The sequence below is a fragment of the Balaenoptera physalus genome, assembly GCF_965194825.1.
Source record: "Balaenoptera physalus genome assembly, chromosome: 3".
Taxonomy (NCBI): Eukaryota; Metazoa; Chordata; class Mammalia; order Artiodactyla; family Balaenopteridae; genus Balaenoptera; species Balaenoptera physalus.
In genome coordinates, this window is record NC_138890.1 from 168,932,900 (window position 1) to 168,948,119 (window position 15,220).

The 15,220-nt window shown below is 40.5% G+C and overlaps 1 protein-coding gene and 1 long non-coding RNA gene across 3 annotated transcripts in view; both read right to left on the reverse strand.

Moving 5' to 3' along the window:
* MARCHF6 (membrane associated ring-CH-type finger 6) overlaps nt 1–15,220 on the reverse strand; it is a 75,930-nt gene that overhangs the window by 5,390 nt on the left and 55,320 nt on the right. The window contains exons 21-25 of one of the 2 annotated variants that reach the window (XM_082458357.1): nt 11,287–11,468; nt 9,508–9,642; nt 4,363–4,452; nt 2,344–2,476; nt 1,226–1,361 (exon numbers count right to left, since the gene is read on the reverse strand). In XM_082458357.1, coding sequence (XP_082314483.1) covers nt 1,226–1,361; nt 2,344–2,476; nt 4,363–4,452; nt 9,508–9,642; nt 11,287–11,468 — 676 coding nt within the window. The remainder of the gene's footprint in view (nt 1–1,225; nt 1,362–2,343; nt 2,477–4,362; nt 4,453–9,507; nt 9,643–11,286; nt 11,469–15,220) is intronic. The other variant, XR_014262569.1, reaches the window with a different exon arrangement.
* Nucleotides 13,881–15,213, reverse strand: LOC309659095. The gene is made up of 2 exons (XR_014262584.1): nt 14,358–15,213; nt 13,881–13,970 (listed from the first exon to the last, which is right to left on the reverse strand). It is a non-coding gene; the product is annotated as an uncharacterized lncRNA (long non-coding RNA).

The following is a 15,220-nucleotide window of genomic DNA, read 5'->3' on the forward strand; positions in this document are numbered from 1 at the left end:
GAACCCATAGCCAGTTCTAGTACCCCAGCAGCCTCTCGTGCCCCCAGCGCACACGCACACACGCACACTCGGCACCTCCTTGGGATCAAGCCCCATGGCAGATATGCTGTGGATGTATAACGGTGAACAAGACATGCCCTCTGTCGAGCACGAGTTCAAGGGTTTTCTGCACGAAGCAACAGTGGGGAAAGACAATAGCGTGCACTGGGCTGCAGGCAGCTCCCAAGGGTGTGTCTCTTTTGCGCTGTTGCCGGACTGACTGCGCCGCCAAAACAAGCGAAGTGAGGGAAACTGACTTTCATCGCTGAAAGCCCCTCCCCATTCTTTCGTGGTTGACAGAACTTAATACTCTGCCTGCCTAAGCATTCTAGTGTTTATTACCATCAGTAAGTGCTTTGGAGAAGCCCTGACTGAACACTCTGTAAATTTCATTCTTAAAAATATTACTCTTAAAGAGCCCTCAGAGTAAACGAGGTGACTGTATAATCTGTCGCCCAAAGCCGGCACTCACGAGTAAAAGGGGGCACTGTTAGTAATGACACGCAGGCAGCCTGTGTAAACTGGGACTCTCCCGGGCAAACCAGGATGGGTAGTTACAAACTTACTTCCTCTGTGAGGCGCCATTAAAGCAGAAGAGGACTCAGCCTTCCACTAGGACATGGAGGGTCAAATGGCTGCTACCCCAGAAGGTGTTTTCCTTGGCTGTTCTCAATTTCTCAGAGGTCAGGTCGCAGAGTTTCCTCAAAACAGAGGGCGCCACAACGCTTCTGCAGTAACCTCACAGCTCCTCTCAGCAATGGTCAGAGTAACCCAATGGCCCTTGGCTGCAAGAAGGGCTTAGGCAGGCACTGCTAATTCCTAAAGCAGGCTTCTTATTTTTATCTAAAACTATTTAATATATTGTCAGACCTAAACATTTGAAAACAGACTGAAAATTATGTCAAATGGACATTAAAAACTCTTCCTCCCCAAACCAGTTTCTCCCAGTCTTTTTCATCTCCATAAATGACAACTCCATATTTCCAGTTGCTTGACCCAACCAAGTCCTGATAACCCCCTTTTTCACATTCTACATCCAATCTGTTAGCAAATCCTGTGAATTCTACCTCAAAATACATCCAGAATCTGAGCACTTTTCCCTCCTGTAATTTATCACATTAGACACAATAATTAAGAAATGAAACATCTTAACAAAAAGCAGCTAGACAAATGAAGCTAGACTTACTTGTCATTTTTAATATGTTCATAAAGGCGCTTAAACTGGCGGACCTGGAAGGACAAGATTCCCATCAACACCACGACCATCAGTAAAAATGGATAAATCCGCCGGTGGACCAAATTTTGCATTTCCGCAGTAACACCTGGAAAACCAAAAAAGAAAAACTCTAAGTGTATAAAGGATGACAGTGAAGTGAAAGTATGTCCTTTTCCTAAGAAGAGGGGAGGGGCGCTTAACGGAAACTCATCCTGTACGAATGGAGTGAGGCGAGGAGTGCCGTCAAGCTGGAGCCAGTCCCAGCTAGAGGAGGAGCCTTGCGAGCTACCCCAGGAGCTGGACTGTGTTCTCAAGGCACACAGAAACCAACAAAAGGATGTTCACCACAAAGGTGAGAACAGCGAGATTTATTCTTCCGAAAGGTCACTGTGGCCGCAGTGTGGAGAATGAATTAGCGGTGGAGAGTTCAAAACAAGGAAACCAGACAAGAGGCTGCTGAGGTTGAGGTTAAGGTGAGAGCTGAGGTTCATCTCAACGTGAGCTGCGGGCAAGGGCTCCAAAGATGAGAGAATGGGTTCCAGAGGTCAGATAAGAGGGACCTGGAACCCAGCTGAGTATGAAAAGCAGAGAGCCTCAGGTGACATGGATGACCTTCAAGGTTTGTGACTTATACAACTCGTTGGATGATAATGCTAGTAACTGACAGAAGGAATTCAACAGAAGCAAAAGATTTGGAGGGGAAAACTCTGTGCTTATAATTCTGAACATATTGCTGGCTTTAAGGTCGTGTGAGAATTCTTCAGTACACAGCTGATAATGTCTAGATGTTAAAGTGTCACAAATTAGCATCTCCTCTTTGGTTTTTCTTTTACGCTAAAGGACATTTTTTAAATGTCAATACTTTCTCACCTGCCTAGGGAAAAATACTGTACCAAAGCGTTTTATGATCCTCATCTTGCCCTAACTAGTGAAATCTAAGAAAAACAGTCTTTTAAAATCATTGTTTTAGCTGCATTTATATTTACAATAAAGCATTTGGAGCCAGGCAACCTCTGATACCGTAAGTGACAAGAATGTAGTGATGTGAATAAAGGTGCTCTCTCAAGCTCTCAGCCACCATTACCCACCAAGTAAAGGAACGACGCCGGACGCGATGACATAAGGTACACACAGGGAAAGCAAGAGCACAGAGATCACTGGCGCTGCCAGTTTCCGAATGATATACTGAAGGTCAATGTTCCGGATGCCATTTGCGTAAACCTGAAACATAGGGGTAAAAAATGAGAATAAGGATACAAGACAAATTTCTCCAGGTTAACAGAGCAATCTCTGCTGAATTCAAGCACAGGGAGCTGGATCTACCAGCCCAAAAGGTTCAAACTTGTTATTTTTTCAGAAGTCAAGGCAAATTCTGGAACACAAACATAAGTATGGTGTTCCTTACACTTTGCAGTTAACTCTTCTAAGAGATAAAATAATAAGATGCTAATCTAGAATAATAATTACACTGGCCTTGTGCTATACGATACCAGATGGCATCCAATAATATTAGTTGAAGACTACATAACTTGAAGTAACTTCATACATAAATTGTGTAAGAGTGACCTGTGTTACTACTCAAGATTGCATTCATTTTATCTGAATATAAGAATACATTATAAACAGGAAGCATTGTTTCTAAAAAGCCTGTATAAATCAAATTTCAACAAATCGAAAGGTATTTTATGGAACAATTTAGTATGAAAGAATTCTACAGTGAATTTTTTTTTTTTAATTCAAGAATTTCTAAAATATTTCATCTCATCTAGAAAGTTCTACGGGATAGTATTGCAGAGGAAAGAATGGATGGAAGTGGGGAAATCTTGGGAATAATGGAAAATAAAGATGGTATACAGAAGGAGACAAAACAGCAGAGCGTTGTTTGTGTTTTTCCCCCAGCACTTCAACCTCTCCTGGCCCCCAGTCACACAGTGTGGTGCAACTCCAATCCCCGGGTCCCTCGGAAGTGGGCCAGAGCATTTCAATGTGAATGACAAACAGGCTTACTGCTCCACAGGTCCCCTTCTGACCCCCCAAAATCCTTTTAACCCAAATGCATTTAAATTAATGCAGCAAGGCATCCCGGTGTTTCTCAATCATTTTACTTAAACTCAGACAAGTGTATGAGAAAGAATGCATCAGAGAGCAAAATATTATAGAGATCAACAGTGTTTCACAGCCCCCAGCTGTAACTACATGCTAATTCTCCACAAGGGTCAGAGTCTCACCTGGAAACCCTAGGCTGGATTGGTCTGTACTCCTATCGTGAATGCACATGCTGCCACGCAGCCCGCACTTGAGAGATGCATGCAAACACACACCAATTCCCTGGCTCTCCCCACCCTCACAAATCTCCAGGTACAGAAATTTCTGGATGAGCTTCTTGTGCATACTGGGCTGAGAACTACTGTCTTTATTTCCTGTACATCAAAAGGAGGTATACCTTCAGTGCTACAAAACTGTAACACCTTATTAATTTGATGCTGCCCTAAGGACAAGAGGGCTGTCCATAAATCCATTCTCTAGGTAACTAAAACTTAAAAGTACCAAAATCTACTATGTTGGTTACTTTGGAAGAAATCTTCCTAAAATGAATTATCCTACTTCCTAGCCTTATTATCAAAGTACAGAAGCACCATCTATCTTTTTCAAGGTTATCACCTCAATGACCAAATTTTGTGATAGCTCCATAACACAAAACTGTCTTAGGTGTACGTAGCTAAAAATATTCCCAAAGAGCTCTGCTTTTTTAAATCTATTTTTTCCTGCCATTTTCTTTATTTATTGCCTTGAACAATAAACTCTTTTTCCTTACTACAGGCTTACAAAACCAACTACCAAGCCTTCATCAGAACTCCTCTAAAAAAAAGCACATATGCTAAATTTTGCCTTTACTTTAGTCAGGGTTCTAGGTACTTTAAGCTACTGGTTAACTTTCAGATAAGGGAAGTTTTAAGAGTAGCTGATGAAAATTCATGGTGATAAGAGTAAACTGCCTTTCTCCTTAAAAAAAAAAAAAAGTTACATATGCTCATTAAAGAAAATGTATAAAACTTAGGAAAGTGGGAACGTGGAAAATAAGAGTCCCATAAGCCGAACTTGCTTACCTGCTCAATTACAGTTTTCAGCCACCACTGAGGACCCATCAATGTTATAGCTGCAATGATTTTGGCATGCAGGACTCCAAGTGCCCAGTCCTAGGGTAATAAAAATCATTTAACAGATTTTTGTTTGTTTTTAGCAATAAACCCAGCACAGAGGCTATACAATTTTCTTGCATTATTAACTTCAAAACAAAAGTTCTGTTGGATTAGTAACAATTTTACAGAAGAGTAAATACGCTGGAAAATCCAGGGAATTTTTCCCCCAACAGCTCAAGTTCAATGTTTCTATCAAAACTCATTCTTGTGTCTTTCCAAAAAAAAAAAAATCTACATTATTTTCCCAAGAGAACTAAGAAAAGTGTTTAATGGAGATCTCAACAAGCAAATAAATAAAATAGTGCCCTGATTTTATTTCATCCAACCGTCCTTGGGCCGTTACTGGTTTGGGCTCCTGAAGGCTCAGAGCGCTTCTAGCCGGGTGCATTCGCAGTTCTACTGAGCTGTTACTAGGACCTCCCCAGTCACACCAAGCTCCTCACTGTGCCTCTGGCCTGCCCACCCCGCTACCCACCAGGCGGCCGAAGGGATCACCACTCCCACTGCCCAAGTGATCTCTTAAAGTGCAAGTCAGATCATTTAAGGAGACCTCCCTGCTTACAACCCTGAACACGGCACACAACGTCCTTCATAACCTGTTCTGTTTATCTTAAAAAATATATATACATGTATGTTTTAAAAGTATCAAGTGACATTTAAATCTATTCTTACATTAAACTGAAACCTTTCCAGAGAAGGCCGGAGTCCTCTGTGACCACCAGCCCAAATCCTGATCCCTTCCCAGCAATAACCACTGCTAACATTTGGTATGTACCTTCCACGTTTGTTTCCTTAAGCACTGATCTATGTCTATACATGTATGTCCCATAGGAAATATGTAGTATCAGTTTTATATGGATTTTGCTCATACTGTTCTGTTCCGATTTTCTGGTTTGGTTGGTTGGTCTTCCAAAACATCTTCAAATAGGGTGGGAGGTTGATGCATGCACTGAATTCTTGCATAACCTCAAACATCACTCTTCATCCTGACAGAGGAATGGCTGAATGACATTTTTTCTAGGTATAAGAAGGTTGGGTTTTGTCCCTTTTATCTCAATGGTCTCTAAATGTCCTTCTACCTTATGGTTTCAGTGCTACAAAGTCCACTGCCAGTATGCTTTTTTTTGAAGCTTGTGATTTAATTCAGAAATTTTACCAAGATGTGCCCAAATATGTGTTTTTCTCATCAGTTTTCTTTTCACCAAACCTGATGAGGTCCTTCAACCTACAGATCAGTTCTTTCTTCAATTCAGTTAAAAACGTCTCCTATTTTTGTTTCAATGTTGTCTCCGACTACTTTTGTTTCAGTGTTGCCTCATGTTTTCCAAGACTCCTCCTTTCCCCTCAATTTCCTATTCTTCAGTTTTGCTCTGTGCATCAGTCTTCCGGGCCTCCAATCTGACTAGCCACATCTTTTAATTCATTTACTGAATTTGTCTGAAATCCACGCTATGTAGCATCCCGACGATTTCACTCTGCTTTACGGCTGCTGTTGTGCGTGCATGCCCACATACCCCTGCGTTTTTATTCTTCTACTTGGATGCTCACGGCTCTGCAAGCCGTTCTCCGTCACCGGGCATGTGTTCTGATGGTTCTGCCTGGCCTTCCTTTCTGTGGCTGCTGGGCCCCCTTACATAAAACATGTGTTATTTTTCTCTGTTGGCTCAATGTGGTTTGAGGCTCAGATTGAGAATATCCTAAAGGGCTGCAAAAGGATCTTTTAGCCTGTTAGACCTCTGTTTATAGCAAGCCAACAATTCCCAAATAAGAACATGGAGAAAGCCTCCTTGCTTTTTCTCTATCCTTCCAGGCTCACAAGCAGGGAAGATTCAACCCACCAACTCAGCTTTCTCTTGACCTTTGGGAGTCCAGAAGGCACCAAGTGAGGTTAATGTTCACCTGAGGAGGTCCACAGATCACTGAGGTTCCAGCTCGTTCAAGATCCACTGCTTTCCAGTCCTTTCCCACAAAAAAAGACATACCACACTAGCTCCTCTGCTAGAATTAAAGAAGAGCCCAGCCTCCCAGAGGTCTGTAGTCACTTGACGCAGGAAAGGCAAGCAGCTTAGAGTCAGGGATGGACAAAACGCAAGTTGTTCTCTCAAACTTTGGGATTTTATCCAGAATACTAAGGATACCATGCTGCACATTCTGTTTGCAACTTGTGTTTTTCCCCTACTCAAAAACACGTCTGAGAGCTATCTATATCAAAACATATAGCAAAACAAAAATACAAACAAGCAAAGAAACACACAGCTCTACTTCCTTCTTTTTAATTGCTGCACTGGATTCAAAAGCAAAGATATCACATTTTATTTAGTCATTCTCTATTGATGGACATCTGGGTTGCTTCTAACTTTTCTGACATGGTAAAAAATTATATAATAGCAGAACAACCCTGTTCATGTCTCCTGCACACATGTAAATGTTTCTTTGCAGGATATTCTGAAAAGTGAAAGCTGATGGGTCATAACATATAAGCACTCTTAAAACTGAATAATTTCAAATAATTCTCCAAGGTCACAATGTTGGGCACCGTCAAGACCACCAGGAACACAAGTGTTAGTGAACAAGCTGCATCAACACTCAATGCAGTGAGGGAGAACAAACAGCATGGGGAAGTTGGAGCCCTCAGTACAAGTGTTAGAAAAGGCTTATTACAGTTTCCTGGCTTGTGTGAGGTGATTTGGGGAGGATTTAAGGAAGCAGGGCTTTGCTCTATTCCAGATGCTATTTAGAAAGTACAGGCAATCTATATTTGGGTATCTTAATAAATCTTATCCAGAAGAAGGGACAGGCTGAGGCTAATCAAACTGTAGTTGGAAACAAAGGAGCAGCCAATCATGTCAGCCAGGGTACTGGCATGTTTGGACATTTTTGTGGTTTGGTCAATACTCATGTTTTGCCTGCGTTCAGACATGATTATGGAGGGGTCTTGAGTTTGTCTTGATCCATCATGGTCACAGAGTGGCCTTGTGTGATGCTGATGTTCCGTCAATTGTTCACATTCAGCAGGAGGCCTAGCTCCTGGACCTCAGGGGCTGTTTTGCTCTTTTTCAGTGCCGTGTACTGCACAACCTCAGGAGGCATATACCATCTGTTTGCCACATCTGCAGTGATCACTTGGGTTACGGTAGCATCTGCCTGACCCCTCCCCTATCAAGTTGTGTTTCCCTTTGAGGTAGCAAGTAATCTGTAAGGTGACAATTTGTCACCATGCAAACAACCACTTCTGCATTGTAGTGGCATCAAAACATGACTGCAAATCCCTCTCCCATGGAGTGGTAGGGGTCTACATCCCCTTCCCTTAAATCCAGGCCAACCTGTGACTTGCTCATACCCAGCAGAACGTAGTGAAGAGCAACGCTGCAGGACTTCTGAGAAGAGGTCATAAAAAGTGATGCAGTGTCTGCCTTGTTTCTAAGAAGCCCAAGTGCCTTGAGGCTACCAAGCTCTAAAAAAACTCAAGTACATCCAGGGGCTCCAGCCAATAGCCCAGATAAGGTGCAACCAATAACCAGCACCAACCCTCACACATGACTGATGACGTCTCCAAATGATGCCAGCTAATAAGGCTGTCAAATCACACTCAGCCACTGAGCCTTCCCAGATGAGACCCCAGATAACATGAAACAGACACAAGCCAATATACCCTGTCTTAATATCTGATCCACAGACTCTGTGGACAAAATAAATGGTGGTTTTATGCCAGTAAGCTGGAGCTGCAAGGTAACTTGCTATCGCAGCACAGTAGCTAAAGACCCATCAACTTTCACCTGATGGGTTCAGAATCCACTGACAATCCTTAGAATCAATTATTTTGTTAATTATTGCAAGACAGTAACTTTCCTAATTAATTCTGTTAATTCTTCTACCTTTATTGCTGGCATTATTCTGTGAAAAATTAGCCTTACTTCAATCACTGATGCTATTAGACTACACTGCAATGCAGCTCCTACAGAAAGGCATCATATATGCTTAACGATTTCCCTTTCTTGCTCCCGTTCACTCTGATTCTAATCTATGAGCACACCGGATGAGAGGAGGTCCCCTATATCGTATGCTCTGTCTCACTTCAAGGTCTGCCCACTCGCTCCCTCCTGGAGTACACTTCTTCCTTTCTCACCCACTCCTCTGCACTCTTATTATGCTGTCCTAGACATTATCTCCTACAGAAGACCGTACCTGAAGCCCCCTAAGCTGGGTAAATACCTCTCCCACATGATGCTGCACTCCTCGTGCTTGCCCCAATCACAGCACAGTCTACCATCTTTCCCACCAGCCTTTAAGGTCCCCGAGAAGTTCCTGCATTAGCCTCATTTCCATCTCAGTTATACAGTACAGGGTTTGGATGTACATTAAAGCATTCAAGTAAATATTTGCTGTTAGATGAAGTTTATGGCGGTTCTTCATCTGGAAAGTAGAGGATAATTTTCACTTCTGAAAAATTCATCATAATCTACTAAAAGGAGATTTTTAAAACAAGGCTGAAAAGCCTTTGAACGACTGAAGTCAATACCTAGCTCTTTCCCCTAATACCTCTTAAAAACTTGAGGTCTATGACGTTAACTTCAGGATCTAAGTATGACAGAAAAGTTGAATTTCTTTTTCCGTGAGCATTTTAAGGCCTTTGGTGTGACCTGCATAGGTTCCTCAGAATGCTCTTTTTAATAAGCCTGTGACTTTGTAGGAAAAAATGCTGTAATTTTTCAAAAGGGTAACTTATTGCTTCAAGTCTCAAAGCCAAAAGGAGCACGATATCTCACCCTAACTAAAAGTGAAAAGTTCAACACGTTAGTTTGTATCTTTAAATACTGGTGAAGCCTACAGTGACATTTTAAACCTATAAAGCAAGGTATTTTAAAGGTGTTGCATGACCTGCATATTTCAGAAGCTAAAATGCATTATCTAATGGATTTTATAAGAGTTCCTACAATAGAAAAAATTAAGGAGTCTTCCTAAACAAACTGCTTAAAATCACTTTAAACAATTAAGAATTTTTCTGATTCCAAATACATAAAGAAATATCATGAGCAAAAGACACACGCTCACCTGCCATGGGTAAAACAGAGGAGTCTGATCCAAAGGAACCCTCAGGGGGGCAACAATAACCAGCTCAAACAGAAGCCCCAGAAGAAGTGGGACGACTCCAGCCAGCAGCACCGCAACTATCACGGTCTTCATTATCTATCAGGGAATGAAAAGCCTTGTCAGAAGAGACTCTACGACTTTTAAGCCAAGCTCTTTATCTCATGTGGAAATTTACTCTTCTTCTTTGACCTGATGCCTAACAGAACGAATATATACCTTAAACAACTTATATTTTATGTTACATGTTTAAATGAAATTTGAATGTGTAACTATAAAAACTCAAGCTATAACAAAAACATGAGATTACTATGCATTGTTGCTACAAAATTATAGAAATTCGTTTTATTACATATATTAATCAGGTGGCTTTGCTGTTTTTCTCAGTCTCAGTCTCAGGAGTAGGCTTTTGTTTGTCCATGAAAAGCTACTGGTTGTCCCAGGCCCCTGACTCGGTGGTGGTCCACCCACGGGCTGACCTGTGACCCCTGAGGTAGACTGGTATAGTTGAAGGGCTCTGCATAACCCCAGTTAAGGTAATTAACCAAGCTGATCAAATTAGCTCCCCTGAGAACAGCTCAGTCCAACAGAACTTACTATGATGACAGAAATGCCCTGTATCTGTGTTGTGCAATATGGTAGCCATTAGCCACAGGGCTACTCTATTAACACAGCTCTAGAATTTGGACAGAGTGGCAAAATGAAAATAAAGTAGACACAAAGAGAAGAGATAACATGCAAGAGCCACTACGAAATCCTGACAAAGAAATCAGTTTTTAAAGTGGCCTTGATGTCCCTTTTTCTTAAGGTAACCTCAGTGAGTAGTACATCCATTTCAACAGCAAGAGATTAAAATGGTGTGCATTAAGACGCAGTACCTACTTCTTTACATGGCAATATGATATGGAAGAATACCAAATGAAAAGTGGTACCAGTTAGTTTCTGTATTTTAAATATAGGTAAGTGTCTCATCTTATGGATCACACAGCAATCAAATCCCTCCATTCTTAATATACAATGCATCTCCTATGTTTTTCTTTCAACACTAATATTAAACAGCTATTAAACTTTCAGTGAAATCAAGATATAAATTCAGATACAAAACCAGAGGTGACTATACAAATGAAAAGGCATAAAGCAGTGACCTAAACATATTTACCAGTCATAGCCAACATTATGATCAATCAGTAAATTACCACACCTGGACAATCATCTTACAGTGACATTTTTTCCCCACCTTTGTGACAATTAAGTTCTTTATTGAGAGTAATAATTGCCATTACTTACTATACTTTCACACTAGCCAGGACATTCTTGAATAACAATAGACTATAATTAAAGGAATCCCATTTATATGAAAAACACTGACTTAATCCTGAAGTCAAGAGTTTATGTATTAAAAAATTTTTTTTCAATCAGATTTTAGAAAAAATAGCATTATAGGAAATTTCTACTTAAACAAATTGATTCTAAATTCTACAGAATATCTTATTACTCAAGGGTCTTACTGGATCATTTAATAGCATGATTTTCTTTTAACCCTCAAATACATCTGACTATGTTTCTCAGAATGAACCAGAAAACTACTGTCTTAAATGAATACTCTTTTCTAATTCAAAAAAATCAACTCTCTTGACCCTATCAACACAGTGAAGAAACAAAAGTGAAAAGATTAAAAGAAATTACTGGAAAAATATTCACTACTCCTGTCAGACAAGATCAGTCTTCATTAGAAAAACCTACCATAAGGGACCACTCCTTAACCTTCTGGAAGATCACTCTGCGTCCCTGTGGCATCCATGCCACCAGCACCGTCACCGCCCTGATGGTTAGCCAGCAAACATAGAGACCACAAGCAGCTGTGTAGAGCTCATGGATTTTGGCAGTCCCCGTCCAAAATGACATTAACCAACGGCCAGCAAATACTGAAAATAGAAAAGCTGATATATGAGACATGTAGTCATGTAAAGAGAACTCTAATCTTTTTTTCTTTTTTTAATTTTATTTATTTATTTATTTGTGGCTGTGTTGGGTCTTCGTTTCTGTGCGAGGGCTTCCTCTAGCTGCAGCGAGCGGGGGGCCACTCTTCATCGAGGTGCGCGGGCCTCTCACTATCGCGGCCTCTCTTGTTGCGGAGCACAGGCTCCAGACGCGCAGGCTCAGCAGTTGTGGCTCACGGGCCTAGTTGCTCTGTGGCATGTGGGATCTTCCCAGACCAGGGCTCGAACCCGTGTCCACTGCATTAGCAGGCAGATTCTCAACCACTGCGCCACCAGGGAAGCCCGAGAACTCTAATCTTGATGTCAATGTCATACTACTAGTATTTTCAAAAATTTCAGCCATTTTAAGTGATTATTAAAAAGACATCACATTTTGATATATCAGTGTCTTTGTAAAAAGCCAACAAACAAAATAAAAACAAAACCCCCCAAATTCAAAAGAATGTAATTATTTGACTAAGATACAACCAGACCACAGTAAGTCACTGGGGATGAGCTCTCCTGTGACATGCATTCTGACTTGCCAGGCCAATTACTTGTTCTTTGGGGACTGAAATGACTTGAGGGGGGTGTTATTTTTATTGTCTGTATCATCAAATGAAATCATTATGCACATAACAGGGCAAAAATGGAAAATTTACTTTCTATTATTTGTGCTGTCAATACTTTTAACATTTAGGAACATTACAAATAATTTAGAGTAACTTTCTTTCAATTGGGTCATTCATTAAGATAGAAAACTAAGTTTATTTTAATCAGAAGTGGGCACATTAACAAAGAATACCACACTAATTTTCTTAGGAAAAAAATTAAGATCTAAATATAATAAAACTTAGGAAACATGTGAAAGTTGTCTAAGGGACTGCCTCACACAAAGAGTTATTACAAATAAACTCCACAATGTACCCACAAAAATCTAACCATCAGGCAAGATCATTTATATAGTAACTTTCTTTACATGGTTACTTATCTTAATACGGCTGGAGAAAAGAGGAAGACCCCATTTCCGGTGTCTTTTTCTCCTTAATACAGTACTTATCTGTTATCTTGGAATGTCTAAAAGGAGCTAGTGGCTGTGCTGAACATGTTCCATACATTTTCTCATTAATCCTCCCAACAACCCTGCAAGCAGCAATGGCCTCCACTCTGAAGACTAAGAAACCGAGGCTCAGCAACAGAACCTTGCCCAACCAAGGTCACAGAAGGGTGGAGGCTGAATGTGAACTCATGTCTACATGACAGAGCTCATGCTCTTGACCACAATGCTGATAATGTTACAGACTTCTTTGCAATCACAAACAGCTCGGATATGAAGCTAACTCATTTTCTGAAGACAAATACATGTAAGTATTTATCTACATGAAATAAACACACGTGCATGTTAAAGATATCAAAATATCACTGAAAATTCGGTAAAAATGTCTAGCATTCTATATATACATATATTTCTACTCCAAGGTTTTTTGTTGTTCTTTTTTGGTTGGTTTTAAAAAATTTAGGAAAGAAAAAAAAAACCAAAAAACTTTAGGGCTTCCCTGGTGGCGCAGTGGTTGGGAATCCGCCTGCCAATGCAGGGGACATGGGTTTGAGCCCTGGTCCGGGAAGATCCCACATGCCGTGGAGCAACTAAGCCCGTGCACCACCAACTACTGGAGCCCGTGCTCTGCAACAAGAGAGGCCACTGCAATTAGCAGCCTGCGCATCGCAACGAAGAGAAGCTCCCCGTCGCCACAACCAGAGAAAAGCCTGTGCGCAGCAATGAAGACGCAACGCAGCCAAAAATAAAATAGAAAAAAAGAAAATTTAAAGGCTGCTTTTCATTCTATACTTCACATACTTCTAAAGTGTTTTTGAGAGCTCAGGGTTAGTTTCTAGTTTGCAGTAACTTAATGTTAGCTAAAATGCAGCTACAAGAAAGTAACCTATGGGGAAAACAGCATCCTCACCACCTTAAATGTGTACTATGACAAAAGCATTTCTATGATTAAACATAACTGCATTCCTTCCTTCCACTAGATGCTGGGACTGGATTAACAGGGAAATACTTACTTAACAATCTTTAATGAAATTAAAGTACTTGTATTGCCAAATTCAAGCACTAAAACTAAGTTTCCTTCTTTTGTTAACTTTTTAATATTTCTGATAAAAACATGAAAATGGAACATAAAAACCACAAATGTAAAGCTGTCCAAAGTTCAAAAGCTAAGTTTCTCAACAATATGTTTACTACACTGCACCCAATGGTTAACTAGACTTTGTCATTTTAACAGCTGAGGTCTGAGTAGTGAACTTAAGAGCAAAGTTCTAACGGTCAAAAATCATTGTGCAGAAACAGTGAAAAACAAAACAAAACAACTTTATTTTTACCAGTTTAAGGTGAATCACAACTCTTACAAATTAGAAAATATTCTTTTTTTTTTAAGAAACCTCACTTGAGGGCTTCCCTGGTGGCGCAGTGGTTGAGAATCTGCCTGCCAATGCAGGGGACACGGGTTCGAGCCCTGGTCTGGGAAGATCCCACATGCCGCGGAGCAACTGGGCCCGTGAGCCACAACTACTGAGCCTGCGCGTCTGGAGCCTGTGCTCCGCAACAAGAGAGGCCGCGATGGTGAGAGGCCCGCGCACCGCGATGAAGAGTGGCCCCCGCTTGCCGCAACTGGAGAAAGCCCTCGCACAGAAACGAAGACCCAACACAGCCAAAAATAAATAAATAAATAAATAATTTAAAAAAAAAAAAAAAAAAAAAAAAAAAAAAAAAAAAAAAAGAAAGACTGTCTTTTCTCTAAAAAAAAAAAAAAAAAAAAAAAAAGAAACCTCACTTGAAATTAAATTAACTAGTTGCTCTTCCCCAGCCTTAGCCCTCATGGGAAAACTCAAGTATTTAATACAAATTTGATTTATAAAGTTATACTGAGTTAGTGCTATAATCAAGACACTAACTCAATAACATGTACAGGCTTGATAAGACCTGAAAACTATCTTCCACTTAATGATTATTTAAGTGGCTAACATATCAGTATGATTCAGAATTTTCTGGCTTGCTAGAAACACTAACTAAGGAGGCCGGGGGGCAGCAAGCTGTTTCTGACACTTTGTCACTGGCTTTGGACTCCACCCCCAATTACCCCTGACCTCTGCAGAAGATGACAAACTACTATATTCATCGACAGCTTCTTACTTGTTAGATGAAGAAACTCTGTTTAGCTGAAATTTAGTGATTAGTATTTATGATCACCAGGTGATAAAGGGAAACAGCCTGGCTTCATAAAGGTCTCTAGCAACAGCATGCAGTGGATTGGAAAGATAATTACACAATGAAGGCAAACATAATTAACATCAAAACACTGGCTTGAAATAAATGACTTAAGCCACACAGATGACTTTTTGAGAACCCATACTGCAATAAGAAAATGTCCACATAAAATGAGTGGCCACAAGTACTTTACTTCCAAAAATGAATCATAAATTATATATTGACTCTGTCCCCCTCTGCTCCAATACAAATGAGTCCAATGAAATGTAGAGCCCTATATAGGACAGTATCCCATATTCAATAAAAATGAGGGGATAACTTCTTCAAGTTTATATGTGATGAAAGATCACATGTCAGCAAGACATACCCTTTTAAAACAAAGCATCTTTTCATGATGTCATTAGCAGAGAGCTAGGATAACCTC